The sequence below is a fragment of the Pterocles gutturalis genome, unplaced genomic scaffold (genome assembly GCF_000699245.1).
Source record: "Pterocles gutturalis isolate BGI_N339 unplaced genomic scaffold, ASM69924v1 scaffold23931, whole genome shotgun sequence".
In the NCBI taxonomy this organism is placed as follows: domain Eukaryota; kingdom Metazoa; phylum Chordata; class Aves; order Pterocliformes; family Pteroclidae; genus Pterocles; species Pterocles gutturalis.
In genome coordinates this window covers 1-19,619 of record NW_010106142.1, presented here as the reverse complement: position 1 = coordinate 19,619, position 19,619 = coordinate 1, and the positions used below count along the sequence as shown (strand labels likewise).

General features: G+C 37.3%; 1 protein-coding gene across 1 annotated transcript; it reads right to left on the bottom strand.

The window, feature by feature from the left end:
* Positions 1 to 646: 646 nt before the first annotated feature.
* On the bottom strand, positions 647 to 18,227 carry AMACR (alpha-methylacyl-CoA racemase; the record flags this gene model as incomplete). The annotated part of the gene is made up of 4 exons (XM_010087693.1): positions 647 to 1,234; positions 9,550 to 9,736; positions 15,537 to 15,697; positions 18,084 to 18,227. Coding segments are annotated over 4 exons (902 nt in total), but the record flags the coding sequence as incomplete, so codon positions are not given.
* Between the last annotated feature and the right edge of the window lie 1,392 nt (positions 18,228 to 19,619).

Below are 19,619 nucleotides of genomic sequence, written 5' to 3'. Positions count from 1 at the left end.
ATGGCCAATAAAACCAATCCTTTTTAAAAGCATATTTCCTTTTCCTTGAAGGAGATTGTTTCAAATGATGGTTTAATTCTGAAGGAAATGAAAACCACCGCGGAATAACCATTGTTTCAAATCTGTGCAGCTAAGTTGACTAACATTTTTCCAAAAAGAGAGGAAAGGATTAATACATGGCGGCTATTTTAAAATAACAAATTTCATTCTGAAGTGATCTTCTAGGCAAACTGAAATTCCCAGTGTAACATAATCAGGAGACTACATTAAGAAATATAGCCAGCTATTAAAGAGAATTACTTCATGATAATAATAATACAGCAGCATATAAGAGAATAGCATTATTTCAATCGTTTTGGCACAAAAAGGCAAATGAATTAATATGACAAAATAGAGGGAAAATCCCTTCTAACCCAGGAGTAAACAACACAAACACTTGTTTAGGAAGAATATATTTTATGAAAAGTATTTTCTTCATGTAATTACAACATATATTACAAAGCAACAGTGTAACTAAGAATTAAAAGAAACAAACATTTCACAGGATACACTATTCAAAGAAACATTTCGAGGATTTACAGCTGGTTACTAAGCAAGCTGTGTAGATCTTCAGAACATACTTTTGGTATCACTCTAGACTGCAGACCATCCAGGTACACAAGTACACAACTCCCATTGTTTTCAATTAAATTTAAAACTTCAATAATTAAAAAAAAAATTTAAAAGCAGTATCATGAAAACATTTATTTGTGATATAATTCAATATTAATGCATAAAACATTATGGTATCACCCTGAAATCTGCTTGATCTGCATAGTTAGAGATTATAAATTAGCTTTTGGTTTACTGAATTCTATTACATTATCAGAATAAAGTTTATCAATCTCTTGCTTAGTAAATCCATATTCTAGAAGTATCTCTTCTGTGTGTTCTCCTATAAAAGGATCTCTTTTAAACGATGGAACAGCAGGGGTCCTTGATAGAAGAGGAGCAGGTCTAGGACTTATCTCTTCCTGATCATTTTTGATAAAAGAACTTCTTTGTTTGTTATGCTGATGTGAGGCAACATCATCAAAGGATAAAACAGGGGTCACACAGGCGTCAGTACCATCAAATATGCTGCACCACTCAGCTTGTGTCTTCTGTGCAAATACGGATGCAAATTTTTTCTTCATTCCAGGCCAGTCGGAGAAACTCAACTGACTGGGAAGTTTATCTGAATCTAGCCCAAGACCTGAAAGATGAAAAACAAAATTAATCTCTAGGGTAGCTTAGATAAATTACCAAGTGCTGCCCACAACTAAGTATGTTCCTCAAGAAGTTAGTATTTTCCAGGCAGTCCACCACATCAGAGCATACTAAATAAAAGTCGCTTCAAACTTCACTAGTACATCTATGAGGGGGAGGGAGCAGAAGAAGAAAGTGTTCTACTACTTATAATTGGACTAAACCACATAGCTACAGCCTTTTAACTAAGTACATAAACACTCATTTATAGAGAGCAGCAGCTGCGTAGAGATAACATTTTGTCCTGAGAACATTTTTGTCCTGAGAACATTTTCTGTATTAGGTCTTGTATTCATTACCTGGCAGTAGCAACACAAAAGTCTGCTGAATGGGTCCTGGACTACAGCAATGTACTTATCCCATAGAAGCCAGTACATCTGCCAGAGCTGGCCATTCAGCAGGCTGCAGTGTTTGAAGTCCAACAGGACTGCGTTCTTTCAATGCCAGAGATGAGAAGATGGTGTAGATGTAGATGGTATAAATATACCCAGGCTCAATGTGCATGAGGTAGCTCAGCTGCAGGTGCCTGCAGGCTAACTGACCTACCTCTCCGCTCCCTCAGTCCAAATGGACTCCAGTGGTGTTTGCTGCTCTCCCATCCTCAGCACACTTCCCAGGTTCCAACTCTCCACTGCTGCTCTTTCAGAAAAGTAAAACCCACAGCCCTGTCACTCAAGAACCTTGCTTCCCAGGTCAGTCATGTGGACCACCTAGGTATGCAATACACATATCCCTTTGGAGACACAAGAGCAGAAGATGGACACACAGGCTTTGAACTGAAAATGTCCTGAACTAGTCAAGTCCTAAGTTCTTCCCTTAACTAAGCACCACCTTCCCTCTCACTGGGGAGTTTACATCTCTCCTGTGTGGCCAGCTTCCCATCTCTGTTTCTGTTCTCAAGGATTCTGCTCTCTGCACTCCCTACCCTTTCATTCTCCTACTTCAAGAAGGTGCAAGAATTGTTATCATTTGTTGTAGGATTTGCCTCAAAAAGGAGGTAAGAAACAAGAAAGAGAAAAAGCAATTAAACCACACTTTCAAAATGGAGATAGTACAAACAGAGGCACACACAGAGTCTATGATATCAAATTCAAATCAGAAGTGACATCTTGAAGGCTGTCCAAACAGTAACATCTTGACATTCAGGAGCATGAACAGAACAGGGAAAATTCAGAAAACCAGGGATAAGAAAGAAGTTAATTTGAGAAATTAGAAAGGCTATCATCACAATGCCTCACAAACAAAAAAATGGAACAGCTTAGAAAACAAAAGCTCTATATAAGAGGCAGAGAATATGTGGAGTTCTGCAAACATTTAATTTCGAGCATTCTTTCTTATATCTTTGGATATCTGGCATCAGAATGATGATTTGACTTGCAACTGTTAACAGGCTTAGCTACTAGATGCCTGCTTACATGTAGAATTTACACAGAACTCCTCTAATCTTTAGCTGTATATAGGCAGAAAAAACTTGTATCTTCTATTTCTACAGCTTCCTTATCACTGAGAGGGGTTAGACATATAGCTACTGAAACACACAGGGGAGAAGAAAGGAAGATAATTCCCATTCTTCTGCTCTTTAAATTCTTTCCTTCTGATCATGATCTCTACTACATGCACTTCTTGCGGCTCATAGTCTCCTCAGTTATCATAATATTTAAGAACGTCAGTGTTGATCACAAGATTCTTAAATAGTAGCTTTGAAAATGAATACATGCTTTGAGATCTTACTTTGGTACTACAAATTAAAACACAGAGAAATTGTCAATCTTGGGAGTCAGAAATACAGCCTGGGTTGTTCATGTTTAGATGAAAACCAACACAGTCAAAGACAGCATAAGCATTTTCACATCTTATGGGAGACTCCTACAGATATCAAGAGAAGTATTACTAGAAGCTAGACATTAGTCGTTATTGAGTTACTATGTTATGTGCACCTTGAATGGCTAAATTTATAATCTAGTCTTCATAACCATTCATATCACCCTAAAAATAAAAATCAGCTGAAGATTACTCATACTGGTTGAGCATAAATAATTAAATATATGCCAACAATATTTTCAAAATTAATTTGATTATTAATCTTCAAAGTAAAACACTAAAGATTAACAGTGCTGTATAGTTTACTCATGAACTAGGAGGTGAGGCAAATTTACCTTCCACAATAAGTAAAGCAAAGTAAAAACACACTATCTAAGACTCTGTTTCATAATGCATGAAACCTCATCAATTGGAAGCATTGCTTCATAAATATTTATTTGCTTATTAATTATGGTTTGGGTTCTAGTAGCCAGTCCAACATGAACACAGCTCTACCATTATCCCATTACGCACTTATATTTGAAGATCATGCCAGATGGAAAGTTGGCTGAACCTAATCATACATGCTCCAGCCAAACAGAACAATATGCAGAACCTGGAATTTAATATTATATGCTCATTTTCCATTGACCACTGAAGACTTCAACTTTAAATAGCATGAACCGACAGCATTTAAGCATTTCAGCTTCTCATTTTCCAGCTTGTGCTAACCATTTGTGGTGCAGACAAACAGAATCACAGCAGGAGCGACTGAGTCAGCAAGGAAACAATTACACAGCAAAGAATTGTCTGGGATACCACAGGATGACAGATTTCACCCAACATAATCAAAGGCAAAGTATCTTTTACACAGAACATCTGGTAAAGCAGTAACAACTTGTTTCCAAGTTTTTTGTTCAAATTTTCGTCTAGCGATTTTTGGTTAGAAACGCCCAGTAACCTACCCTATTACAGCTTTGAAATAATGCCTTTGAAAAACTACAAAATAAGTCTCCTTATAGCTGTAAGCCTCCTTTAAATGCTATAGCTTGACATTTCTGCATGACATTTATTAATGCAACAAATTGAAATCTCTATTTCTACAGAACTTCTTAGACAAATTGCAGTAAAATTAGACACATACTTCAAGAGGGACAAAACAGTAAAATTAATTAGATGAATCAGCAAAGTTGCTTTGGCATGTTGGAAATAAACAGTTTCTTACAATATTTCATCCATACTATTTTAAAATATTATTTATGATCCCTAGCAGAGCTTTATTTGGGATCTTCTTGTATTAACTTGATGATTTTCTTTTCAAAATTGTATGCTCATAGCATAGTAATTTCGAAATTATGTTGCCACAACATGACTGAATAGAACCATTTAGGTATGGGGATTTTGGCCCAAACCACAGCCATAAGGTGTATGCCATTGCTCACTCTCTAAATATAATTAATTCTCACTCTGAGAGGGGACTGAACTTTACACTATTCCAAGAGAGCAGTGAATTTTCATTAAAGTAAATATGTAAAGTTTTTTTCTCTGCTCAAAGTTTCTGAAACTAAATAATTTTTTTAGAAACTGATAGTTCAGCAAAAGGTTGAGCAAGCCCAGAGTACTACCAGAGCGTCGCTGCAAATGCATCCATAGCTGTACTCCAAGTTTGCATATTTAATTAGCACAATTGCAAACGCTTCGGTGCAGCAAGGACCTGGCCCTCCATCGCACTTGAACAATATTTAAGGCCTATCATGACAAATAAATTAAAACAAAACTTAACATTTTGTGTAACTGAGGGTGTCTAAAACATAACGAGGAAGAAACTGTTTATCCACTTTGTACTTCTCAATAACGAAGTTGTACTGAATTCAGTACATTAACAGATTCTTAATATAGTACACAATACTATACAATCACAAAATGGACAACCCTGTCGAAGTCCTCCATAATGATGTAAACTATGTTTTTCAAGTGCTTCCTAATTTTTTCTTTCTTTTAAAATAGAAGTCAGACAATGTATGAGTATCAAAGTCATAGGAAAGGAGTGCTATCAAATATATATTCAGAACTCTAGTGACTGTTAATGCTTTCCACATCAATGTAAGCTACTACTAAGTTCACCTTATGTAACGGAGATTACACGACACAATAACGCAGAATCAAACCTTTACTTCTCACCTGACATACAAAATTTACTGTGTTCTGCAGGCCTCTTGTAGCCTGGCTACAGCAATAGTAAGCACATATTGTTAAAAATAAAGAAAAACCTGTGGAAGCAATTTATAGGTCAGTTGGAAGATATTCTGTTTCTTTTCATCAAAACATGGAGACTTAACATTAGTAGCACGTTTCTTACATCAGATTTTTCATAAGATGCAAAGGTACTTTAGTGATTTATTGGATGACTCTCATAGTAATAAAATTAATATAAGCAAAAGGATTACAGCATGTTTGTTAACAGCAAATAGTCTATACTGAGCCCAGAATATAACTCTACTACAACCACTACAATTATTTACCATATCTATTTTATATAGCTTCAGTTTCTCATATAACCTTTTTTTTTAAAAAAAAATACATAAATTTGTGGTAAGCAGGAATTTAATTTTCCCTGCCAAGCATGACCCACAAAGCAACAATCTTCTCAAACTAAGATGCTATATTTTCCTAAGCATAGTTTCCCTCTGCAGACCCCTTAAGAACTTTTCTTTCTTGCCATGTCATTAACTGCACTCTGGTCCAACACTGGGTTCCTAATTCTGCAGGGAAACACTGAGGTGAACCAAAACCAAAAGGAAATTAATTTCACTTCGCTAACCAGAATTCTGTGAGCAGTGACAAATGGTTTAGAAATCATGTTCCTTTCTCAGTTCTGCAAACCTTAGATCTGCAAAACCCCTATCCTTGTGTTCTCATTATATAGGAGTGGCAAACATAACCTACTCTCTGATTATGGATAGAGAGACACAAAGTGACTTTTGAATATATTTTATCTGGAAGAGCACCAAATTGTTCACCAGCAGAACTGACCAGCATTATGGGAAAAAAGTATGAAATTAAATTATGGAAATTGTAACTGGAACATACCATTCTCAAACTACTTCAAAGTAAGGAATTAATGCCTTGAACAGACAACTCAGCCTAAGTCAAAGCTCCTCGGGTTTGTGAAAGAGCAATAAAATTCTCACAAGCAGCTTTTTCTTCCCTATAACATTCAAAGGCTTAAACTCTGAATTGAACCACTGCAAAAGATATCCCAGAAAGGAAAAAAATCCCTAAGCCACAAGAAGGATCTGCTGTTCTAATTTAGTATGCTACTGCTTCAGAAAGCTTGCGACCATAATTACTGAAGGAGATAAATAATTCCTGTATGAAAATCTGAACAATTCACAATATGCACCTAAAATACAATGAAGACCGCTTAAAATACAATATGGCAAAAAAACCTTGAGTTTGGTCTGATACTTTAAAAAACACACTTTTACAAAACAAACAGAGAAAAAATATTGACTGTAAACAAGCAAAAAGCAAAATTTCTTTAGAAGACTGTTGTCTGTGTGCTGGATTTTTCAAACAGGACAAAACAGACTGAAACACAGGCACAGCTGTGATTGCACTTGTTGTCTACTTACAAACAGATGCACCAGTTCTGTATTGCTGGAATAACTATTTTTGAAACTTTAGCTGTTAAAATCAAGACATTTCTGTGCATTGCAAGCATAAGGAATACTTTCAAACATGAAAATAAAATTGTCCAATGTCGGTGCCCCAATATAGGCAGAAGAATTCACAGTTGCTGCTCCAACTTTATGCTCTAAGTTTCTGAGAAACAACTAAGACAAAACCCGAGAATTTTAGCATTTTCCTCAGTAAAGCTATCTAAATAAGACAGAGACCTGTCAGTGATCATCCTATATTGCCTGACCACTGCATTCATCCATCACAGGCTTCTTTCTAGACAAGCTGTCTGGCTAGTTGAGAGAGAAAAGCCTGAGTCTTGCCCTCTAGCAACGATCAATACAAGAAGGCTGGAGTGTTCAGCAAAGGTTCACTGAGAGGAAGAGTGACAAACATGACCAGACTCTATTACAGAACTTGTTTTCTTTTTGAAGAAACATAGATTCCATCTCACTTCTGTAGATTAAAAGTAAATGCTATTCAGCTTAATCTCTGGAGCAGAAGAAAATACTTCAGCCATGAATACTGCAAATACTGCAGTGTTTGATCAGTTTAAGCCAAACGTATGGGTATTTGAGTAAGCAGCTTTATTCTTTTCTTTTTTCCTTTGTATTTAATACAGGCATTCTCCTTGAAGACATGTATTGGAACTCCAAATTCCCTAACTTCCAGAGCAAGCACTTACATTTTTCTTTGGTACAGTTTTATATTTATTTTTGTTCTCCAGCTCCATTTCTTACAAGCAGAAAAACCTCAAAGGATTGGATGAGAGCAACATTTCAAAGAACTGCAAAGTGTGGAATAACCAACTATACTTTATTTTTCAAGATCTACTAGCTTAGAACTGGAGTTTGCAAACAAGTTATTTTCAGGGCAATGAGGGACAAAGTATCAGATCCTTTGGCCAAGAACATGGCTTCTCCAAAGTTGACATCTGATCTGGGGGAAACATAATGCTGGACACATCCCTGAGTCACTCTAAGTGCCTGTTATGAATTTCATGTATCAGCATGTACCAATTTGGAAATTCTAGGCAAATGCACAGCCCTTTTTAAGCTACACGGGGAAGCAGCCATTTACAGCCATGGATATTTCAGATCACCACAGGTTGCAAGAGAACAAAGCCAAAGCGTACAGAACAAGATCCTTCTTTGGAATTCTGCTCACCAAAGGCATACCCCAACTTACAACCCCATACCTTCATTTCATCTTACCACGCTCCTGAGTTTCAAAAACTCCTGGAAGTCCAGGCCCTGGCACTGACTATGCTCTTATTAGTAAAAAGTAGCTGTTTGGGGCTGAGCTGTCAGTAACAGCCTGTGAGAAGGCATTGTTGTGGTTTAAGCCCAGCAGCAATATGCACCACACAGCTGCTCACTCACTCCCCTCCTGCCCCTGCAGGGATGGGGGAGAGTTGGAAGGGTAAAAGTGAAAAAGAAACTTGTGGGTTGAGATAAAAACAGCTTAATGATTCCAAAATAATCATAAAAATTTAAAAATTGTAAGGAAAAGAGGGGGAAAAAGAATAACAAAGAGAAAGGAAAATAAAACCCAAGAGAGACAAGTGATACAAATGAAAACAATTGCTCACTGTCAATCAACTGATGCCCAGAGAGCCCCTGAGCAGCAGCGCCCCCGCCAACCTCTCCCCAGTTTTATTGCTAAGCATGATGTCATATGGTATGGAATATCCCTTTGGTCAGTTGGGGTCAGTTGTCCCAGCTGTGTCCGCTCCCAACTTCTTGCACACCCCCAGCCTACTCGCTGGTGGGGCAGAGTGAGGAGCAGAAAAGTCCTTGATGCTGTGTAAGCACTGGTCAGCAGTAACTAAAACTTCTCTGCATTGTCAAGGCTATTTTCAGCACAAATCCAAAGCAGTTTCATACCAGCTACTATGAAGAAATTTAACTCTATCCGAGCCAAAACCAGTATGGGTATCCACACTACAATTCAAGGAATAATCAGTAGGGAGAGACTGAGCAAGAATAAGGAGCTAGTCCACTGCCATCCTCACTCAGAAAAGATTTACCACATGTAAGTCATGCACATACAAAAGTGGTTCACATAACATTGGGTATATCCACTTTAGGTATATCCTTTTTGGTATTCCTTCTACTCATCAAGCAAAACTAAAATCAGATTAGAGAGACCCAGTCTAATTTATCAAACAGATAAATCATATTTTATAGTCATATATAAAGTCTTCAGTTAAATATAAAAATCATATCTACAGCTTGACACTAAAAGCAATCCGAACTTGTGTGGTGGAAATTCATTTATAAAGTTGACTTTGCTTATAGAAAAATTATGTTCTATCAAGAAATATGAACTACTTCCACTGAATATTCCTTTCTGAAACAACTTAAATAGTTTATTTAAAGAATATAGCACAAATAACTGAAATGGATTGAAATTTATTTGCAATACCAAAGAATTAGGTCTCCTTTTTAAAGTACATTGACAATCCCTTGAAAAAAAAGTGGTTTCCAAAAATGGTTTAGCACTCCAGCCACATCACAGATTACCATTACCATAACTCCAGAAGAAAACCTGTAATTTACATGCCGTTTCTGAGGGTAAGGTAAAGAAGGGATGAAAAAGAAAGAAATCAATCGCTAGAAGAAGAAAGTCAACTGAACTGCTACACTACTACCCAATTGGTTTCAATAAGTGTTTGGCTTTTACAAAGAAATCGACATAACCAATGCCATGAATCAAAGTATTAAATAATTAATTCAATCATGCTTTGTTGAAGTGAAACAACTGCTCCATGCTACTTACCCTTTATTAACTGCTTATAGAATTGAGGCTCAATGGCACCAACAGCCATGAATTTTCCATCTGAGGTCTTGTAGGTTTCATAAAAGGGCGCACCACTGTCTAGCAGGTTCTCACCTCGAGGTCTGTTCCAAAGTCCCAAATTTTGTGATTTCCACAGGAAAGAACTTAGGTATGCTACTCCGTCTACCTTGAAGATTTACAGGAAAAAGTAACACCTTCAGTACATTAGTTGGCATGTTACTTTAATTCTACTTTTTAAAAAAATGGCAAAAAACTATTACCAGTTCTGTCCTTTGTTAAGATTTTTAATGACAAAATCTCTGGTAAGCCGTTTGATTTCCTAAAATTTTCAATTACTGTTTATATTGCATATGTGAAATAATCTAGAATTAGAGAATAAGGAGGAGCATAAATGTAATAATGCAGCTTCAGCTGGATAACGCACTTTCAACACACAAAGTTTCCTTGTTTAGCAAGTTTATCATCATTAGGAGTTCACAAAAAGAATGTAAGTGAAATACTAGGGCCTGAACAGTGAGGCCCTGAACAAAAGTTGACCTCTAGATGAACCTCACAACCTGACAATATATCTGATATGTATAATATTGATCACGTATGTAGTGTATTACTTTATGAATATATGCCAATTTATAAAAGCTTTTGTTGTAACGCTTATAAAGCATTGCTGTAACGCTTGCTATATGATAATGTGTAACAGTAGCCCCACTTGTCAAAAAGAGATAAACCTATCTCAAAGCAACAAACAGACCTCTAGGTAAAAGAATGTAGCAGGGTGGTGATGGGCTTTGTTGAGAGATACATAATCAAAGATAACCAGATAGCTTTACGTCTTCTTAACTGCTTTTCGGGTTCTAGACAAATGCGGGAAAAAGTGAACAAGGAAAAAAAAAACTACACCAGACGTTTTTTTGCAGCTTAAGATAGAAAATTGTTTATTTAACTGTATAAAAGCAGGGACTGTTTGCAGGGAAATTTGGAAGCCTCATCTAGACAGTGGACACATTGTATGGAGATTTCCCAATTGCCCAGAAGGGTTCTCCAAATCCTCGCTGCAACCACGCTCCCCAGCAACTGCAGATCTGGATGATGGTAACGTTGATGATGGTAATCGACAGGGCAATTGGTGATGTACCTTTCTTAATCACTATGATTAGGTGCATTACCTTACTTTCTGCTTGCTATAGTAGTTCGCTTATTATTTTGCTGCTTTACCTTATCTTGCTTTAATTAATTTTCACTGTATTATTTTCCTCTTTATTTTATCACTTTACACATAAGTAAAAATAAGTTTACTTTTTTTAAAATTTGGTGCCTACGTCCTTTGTGCTAACCCCATAGACTGGCAAAGCAGTAAGTAACTTTAGGTGATTGGACAAGCTTCTTGGATCTATAGAACATGATATATCTGACAGTGATCATGCCTTCTACACCTCTGGAAATCAAGATTACCAGTCCTGTAAGTATCAGCATTTTTATCTCAACATTAACTTCTTTGAATTTAATGATTATGAGAAGACTGCTATTTTTAGAAGAAAACTGGAAGGGAATCAAAGGTTAAAGCTTTCTCATATCATTGGAACTGGGAAGTTCAGCTCCATCCCTAAATTAAAACAAAAATTACTCTCCCGCTCTCATCACTGGCAGATACACAGACATAGCAAGGTAATCTCTAAACAGGCAAGTGTTTGCTGAATACAGCACTAGAAAACATTATTAACCTTGATTCCGCTTGCTGCTTAAAATCATGGCTTTGTGGAGTACAACCAGACGAAAATTCACTATTTTCAGCCTTTCAAGAATTACCAGGCTTGTTTTCCAAGCAAAATCACATCCTACAGTTTTGCTCACCAGCAGAATCCATTTCCTTACAACTGCATTAGAAAAACTCTCAGAGAAGATGAGACAGTAACATTATATGGCCAGAAACATTCCAGTGGAACAGATGAAAAGCTAGCTGTATAATTTTGATCATAATTTTGATTCATACTTTTTCAGCTGTGTAAAATTAACCTAATATTGTCTGTAGAGAAAAACATAGAAATTTTACGAAAATAAAAAGCCACTGGATTTTCTTGTGGAAAGATCTATTATTTGCTACCTTTCTAAGCAAGAATTTAAAGCATGCAAGTGTTTGAAGTATGCAGTCATGAAGGCTTCTTCATTTAATGTGTATTATTTGGTCTCTTTCTCAAATACCAGCCACAAAGACAGGAATACTTCTGCCCTACTTGTCATATGTTAAAGTCAATTAAGTACTTTCATATGAGAATATACTGTATACCTTCATCTACATGTTTGCAAAATGATTGCAAGGATATCAAGATAGTGTTTGCTTTACTAATGATCTGATCTTGCACAGCTCATATTAACAAAAAAAATACACAAAAAACATTAAAGTAAGGCTAATAATAGATGGGGATAATATCAGAATAAGCTCTAACTGCAAATTAGATTTTGGTGCTGATGGAACTACTTACAATACCTACATACAGTGCTACTTACCCTGGAAACACTTAAAATAAAATAGCACATCTGTTTTGGGCTGGTATAGGGACTTTACAAATAACCCTGGCTGGGCAACTGGACAGCTAGCTTCTACCTGAGGCATGCTGCAATTCAGAGACAAGTAAAAAGGTGTGTAACATCTGCACCAAACCTCCAAAGGCATGCTTACCACATACTAATTGTGGTAATTTTCTTTTAAAACATGAAGACAACACAGGGAAGACTCCACTTAAGCCTAATTGCAGAATTATGGTAACAGTTATGGGTCCTCATGCTAAAAGCATCAGCAGTCTCTGAAGCAGAGACAAGAATCCAGAGGCTCCACCCTTCTGGATGACCTGTCTGCTCTGACAGTCTTCTCTTCCTTCGGCAGAGTGAAACAGTTCAAACACAATGGAGAATGAATCCACACCAACCTAACCTTTATCCTCGTGACTGATGAATGCTTCCAGGATGTGGGAAGTTTTGGTCTGGAATACCTCCAGGCTGAGAAAAACCTGGAACCTCAGTCTTCTGTCAGACAGCTAAATGCCCTTGCCATGAGACGATTATGCAAGTGATCTTTACCACCATCCTCTCCTGTGGCTGTCTTTCCACAAAGAGTGAGTCACGCTTGGTCAGATGCCTATCATCAGCAGAAGGCTGTGTCTGAATCTGGAGCAAACTTCAAGCATGGCCCTGACTCACACGCCTCTATTCCAGTGTGGCACAAGAGTGCAGAGGTACAATTCTGCCTATCCTATCATACTACATCACAGTGTCCACTCCACATCCTACTCAGCACATGGGAGATATCAGGCCCACTGGAAGGTACCTATGATCCCTAGAGTCAATGAGAAAAGACAGCAACTAACATGAATCAATTCAGACCAGGCATTTAATTCTGAGGTAGACAGCTGAAACATAGGACCCAGTGCCTGCTTTTTATGCAGCGCAACAATAACACTGGACACTGTGAACAGGTGATGCAAATCTAGCCCGTGCCCTGATCCTGATAAATAACAAATTCTTCTGTCGTAAAAATTCAGATCTCAATCCAGAATTACTAACCTCAAAGACAGGAAACAGTTAATTTTTCAGATCACTTAGCAAAACAGACATTGTAATAAAAGGAAAAAACAAACAAGTAGTCAGTAAAACAATGTATGAAGACAAAAAGTTAATAAAAATAATCCTGAGGACACAAAGCTGCTAAAAAATAAATTAATTTTCCCTCTTCTACCACAGAAAATTCCACCATGTGTCAGAGTTGTTAACATATTCAGACTACCTAAACTGTACAACAAGTTAAATAATAGGCCTGTTACATAAAAAAAAAATGTTAAAATTAAATTACAGCTGAAATGCCGTGGTATTGTGATTTTAAAAATATCTAATTCCATGAAACAAACTTAAACATAAAAACAGGCCCATCAACCCAGTCTATTTAACTGTCTTTGCTGTTGATGATGCATGTATGTTTTTCATCAGCTGTCTAAAAAGTCCGTTCAAGTGAAAGGAACATAACAAAATGCTAGGTAAAGTACATCGAGTGACACTGGACAATATTCCATTCATTTCACAGAACGCCAGCAATATCAGCAGGGAACCGTAAATTCCGCCATTATAATGTGACAAGATAAAATTGAAAGAAGGAAGTTTTGAGGGCTTAAAAAAACCCCACAAAAAAACACAACACATTCTGTTCCCAATGAGCCAGAGATCTCATTAGGACATTAACAGACTAACATACATTAACAAGTTTTTTTAATGAATTCAATACCGATAGTGAAAATAAGGTAATACTTCAAACTACAAGAAGTATCTTTTTAAATATTTAAAGACTTGTCACAATTCTCCACAATTTTTTCTTCACAAATATAGAAACTGCTTCTATTTTCCTTTGTAGGTCATGTTGTTAAACTCATAATTTTTGTTGTGTTTCTCAGACTTCCTCAAATTAGGTTGGTTTTTTTTTGAAAGATGATGGCCAGCATCAGAAACAGTATTTTCCTGAGGCCTTATAAATGTTGAATAGACTAGCAGGGTTACTTAAGAAACTTTGCTGGCTCTATTTCCTGTTTATACATCCTCATACAGTGTGTATGTGTTTTACAACAACATGATATTGTTGACTCGTGTTCAGCTTGTGACCACTACAAACCTCCAGGATTGTACTTTAGCCAATTGTTCTCATATCACATTTGTGCAGCTAATTGTTTCTGCATAAGAGAACTACAGAGCAGTGGTCTACATGAACTTCAGCCAATTTTTTTCAGGTCATTTCTCCAATATGCAAAGGTCATTTTCAATTCTAATCCAGATGTCCAACATACTTGTAGTTCTTCTCACATGCCTATCATCTGTAAATTAACTAAACACAATCATCCACCATTCAGTTTATTGGAGACAACACTGAAATAAACCAAGAGACGCCTCTGGAACTCCCATTGGTAAGTTTTCCATTTTGACAATCAACTACTAATAATTATTGTTGGGGTAAAAACATTACACCAGTTTTGCATTATCTCATAGAATTTTCATCTAGACCATAATGCTGTGGGCTGCTTCTGAGAATGTTATGCTAACTTGTCAAAAACTTACTCACGTCTAGATAGCTAACATCTCTTGCTATTCTCTTATCTTCGAGCCCTGTTCAGCAAAGGGATTTTTTTCCATTAATATATTTTTTTTCAATTTATATTTAAGTCCAAATCATAGCTTTCACTGCACCACACCACCTCAAAGGGAGGTCAAATTTTATTTGCAATGCTCTCTAAAAACAAAATCAGAAAGAGACAGAGAGAGAAAAAGCACTTGCAGATAATACAGTTTTCAAAGATAAATGTAAACACATATTTTCCCTCTGTGTGTAAGTGGTGGCCTTGCAGAGAAAAAATCCATAGTATTCATTATTAACCTAATTTAGCCTTTCATTTATTTTACAGCACCTTAAAGCAAAGTGTTTCAAACTGACTTCTCAGCAATAATCCATGGCAGTGTGATTATTCAAGGGAACAGTGCTTCTAATAAGACATGACCTGCCACAAATTCATAAGTAAATGTATCTCGGATAAAGCTAATGTATATCTTTATTTCATTAGGATCATCATTTCTGCTGCTATGCTTGATGTTAATTGTTTATTATACACCCTATTTCCATACACCAAACTTACTCATCCAATATATACAGCTAATAGTTTTTGAAGAATGCAGATTGGTAAAAGAAAAGATAGGGAATGGCACAGGAGGAAAGCTGCAGTATGTGTCCCATGTCATGCCGATGTTATGGCAATAATGATATGTGACAACTGCTTGCAGGTGGAGGAACAGCCATTTTATGAGATTACTTACTTTCCCTTTCCCAAGTTCTCAATTTTTAACCTTATGAACTCCAACTTCCTCCCTTTTAAAGACTTAAGTAGGAAAAAACCCAAACAACCAAATCTAAGACACCCCGCCTTTCTTGAGACCAAACTTACCATACTTGCATCAATGACCTGCCCTTTGCCAGATCTCGTACGCTCATACAGGGCTGTAACAATGCCCACCGCACACATGACACCTCCACCAGCAAAATCAGCCAGAAGATTTAGGGGTGCATAAGGATTTTCATCTTTCCTACCCAGCTTTGACAGCACACCTGACAGTAGAGCAAACAAAGCAAACGTAAGTATAAAATTAATGCTAAACACTCATTTCTGCATTTCCACAATTAAAAGTTTCATTTTCTTCAATCTATGCAAGTAAACAAGGGATAAAGAAACTTCTAACAACAGACTTCTGTCTCTATTTGGCTGTGTCTTAGCAAATAGTTACTCTTTAATTCACAAAGTCTAGAATATCTGAAACCATTAGCAAAGATGCATTTAAGAGATTAATCAAAGTCTCACAAATAAACTATTGATAATTTGGCTAGAGAGGGACAAAATTTTATTTAAAAAAACTTGCATGCAATTATTCAATATTAGTACTTTATACACACATAGCACCTCCCCCATAAGAATTGAATAGGCATTATTATTAAAATCTCTCAAAGCAACTCTGGGAAATTTTTCTTCTCTGAATCTTTTAAAGTAAAAATGCAGATGTACAGTCTTCTGTGCACGTAACCCGTGAATTAATAATAACAAAGGATTTCACATCAACAACCGCACTTCGGTCCTATCCTCTCTCTTCAGCTACCTTTGGGGGGGAAAAAAAAAGTTGCATATAAGAGAAATGGGTGAATAACACAGAAAGGTTACCTCACTGCATGCAACACAGACACAGGGAACCTATGTTTATGCCAGAAATCATGCCGAAACAAGTGGGAACAGAGCAAAGACTAAGCCAGTTGAATTCAAACAGAGCTCTGAATCTGTTAGCATTTCTCTGCCATCCAGAAACTCCTTACTGTCATCTTACTCTCTGCAGTACCCTCATAGTGATTCCCTTACGGCAAGCAAGAAACTCCACAGTACGATCACATCCCTCCTATGTCTGTAGCCTGAGGTCTGAGACTTACAGCATACATGATCAAAATTTCCTGAGATCTGCATGATTCTGATGCGCTGTTTAGTTACTTACCGGTACAATGCACATCCCAAGTGCAAACAACTGAAGTGCCGTGCGTATAAAGAAGTATTATTATTATTAAGAAGTTTCCAAAGCCTGCAGTGCAGTGCAAGCGTAAAGCCCAGTTGCTGATTAAAACCTCACTTTTTAACAGTCTAAATGTCATCACAGGCACCAGCAGATTAACATATTAACTTATGTATGCAAGCTATTTTGTAGTTAGAGAAAGCTGATCTTTGAGGAATGATGCCTCCCAAACACCTTGGCCTATTTCCTTTAAATAGGCAGAAGAACTTGACCTGTGAAATTTCAAGCAAAATTATTTAATTTTAGGAAGATAGCACTAACTAAAATATTACTGATTAAATCAGCTCCAGAGGAAAAAACACTTCTTTTTGTAAAGAGAAAGCAAACGGTAAAAAGAAAAGGCAGCAACAGACTATAGTTTCTGTGTTGACTCCCTAATAAATAAAAATATCATAACACTTTGAAATCATCTGGACATGAAGTCAAAAGTTTTTTAGATGAGTCACCCTTTCTTTACTCTTTTTTATTGTCTGACAATTTTACATAATGAGAGAAGACTGAACCAGTCCCTGATGAAAATTAATTCCACAACACACTCCCCACCATAGGTGATACTGGTCACCACATTTGCCATTCCTCTGCTCTGGCACTATTATTTGTTACTGCATACTTGTAGAATCATGACACTTAAAAACATCATACTGTCTACAACACCTTGAGGAAACATAGGACTGCCACTTTATTTTAAGCCTACTTTCTTTTCGGTCAGTATCAATGGAGAGATATTTACAGCTGAAAAGCACAAGAGAATGCCCAAATGGCTTTGGCTGCCTAGTTTTTCTTCACTCAAGAGAAAAAAAGCTGCTCAACAACACGCAGCCTTTTTGGTGTTCTAAGCATACACCCTTTCTACGAGAGAAGCCCTGAAGAAAGACAAAAATGCATAAAAGCTTCAGTCCTCTCTTCAGAGAATGACTTGATTCAGATAAAATAGCACAAAGGAAGGAAAACACTGTACAGCCTGAGAAGATGTGCTGATCCAGCCCAACAGCTCACTGCTGCTGCCAAGATGAACTGCCTGTCCAGCCCGTTTCGTCCTTTCTTGTGCTATTTGTGTTTGTTGGACCCCTTAACGAACTGCTTCACCTCAATAACCTGGCAGAAAAACATCTTCACTTCTCCTGGCCAGTTCTTAACTTGTGATGGAGCTTACAAAGGGGTTAAGCAAGTGCCAGAGCCGACTGGAGAGAAAGGAGCAGGCAGAAGAACACTGAAGGAGAAGGAAACCCTCTTTTCATTGACAGAGACGCTTCGGATCTGCTCGGCTGTTTCATCAGACTGCACCTCAGGTAATTTGAGCTACCTGCAAATAACCTTTCAATAAACTCTTGCATCTTGATTTAAAGGGAGGAAAAGCTTATTTGACAGGAAATTTTACAGCCCACCTGATAAAGCCAAATAATTGATGTCATGACCTGCAGACTTGGCATATTTTCCTGTCTGGCCAAATCCAGTCAGTCTAGCATAGATGAGTCTGGGATTCTCCTGCAGAAGGACCTCTGGACCAAGCCCAAGTTTTTCCATGACACCTTAAAAAGACAAAAGGACAAAAAGACAAAGGCATTCTAATTCACGTTTATTTTTATTAAGACTCAAAATATACATGGTTCAAAGTTAAATTATACAACAACAGAACTGAATTGCAACTTATGAAGTAATGTATTCTCATTCAGTATCCATATTACAATGTGAAAATCCAGAATGTTATAAATTACCAACATAACTGCATACATTTTGAATATCAGCCAACTAACTGGAAATTAAGCTTTAGGGTCCTTTTTTTCCAGCTTTTTTTACTGTTTTGCTTCCCCAAAAGACTGCCTGATGGCCTTGCTCTAATCCATGTATTGCTGAATGAGGAAGCTACCAGTCTTGTTTAAAAAAAAAAAAAAAAAAGTGAAAGAGCAAACTCTTGTACAATTTTCCACACTAAAATGACCTGAAATTGCTTCTGTCTTCCACTAGAATATACTTTCCTCACTGCATTAGCCTCTCAGTACCTCCTGTGTTCCGCATGTGTTAACTCACTGATGTGAACGGCCAATGCCACTATTCCACAAATGATTTGCAACAACTGCACAAAATAAATTCTTTTGTAATGCAGAGAACAAGGAACTTTCAGAAATCAATGAAATGTACGTTTGGTCAGTATGGGTTTACTGTAATCAAGGCTAAAATTTAGATCTTGCAGTTCTAAAATACTGGTTTTAAAAGAGGCAAATTCAAGTTGCAAATATATTAGATTTTTATTGGCTCAGGGCAGCTTGGTCAAGCTACATACACCCTATAATCTACACTGGTACTGCAGGGAGGTGCGATTTGGAGGGGAAGGGATAACATAACTTCAGTGCTTATTCCACCCCAGAACGGAATTACTGCAACTTGTTTCCCAGACTAGTCCATATTACTAAATCTTCAAATTCCTTAAGATCCATTTGTATTGTATTACCTGCTGGGCAGCGGCAAGTGACTAACGCTAGGTAGAAAGCAGTGAAATTTGTGAAAGAGCGAGACTTTCAAAAGTAAGAACTGGGTGCCCAATAACCCCTGGTGTCACAAAGTCGCTGTCACAAAGTCAATGATATGTGTGTGTTTAAATAACCTTCCCTGCCGCTCGGGCCCTCATCTTCTCATGGGTTCACGGCCGCTTCATGCTGGATCAGATTTGCCTGGTTCGGTTACAGACCCATAAAACCTGATGTCCGGTTACAAAATCAATGAAAAATGGAATTCAATGTCTCAATTTCGTTTGCACAGCTTCTGAGGAACAAACCAAAAAATTATTGAGGTAAAAAAGCCACAATCACAAAGCCCTGTTCCTACAACGGCCAGCATCACCCGTGACACCGGACACCTGGGTCTGCACCGTGTGATGTTTCACCCACACAGCCTTCTGCTGCTGCACCGCCTGCGGAACCCCC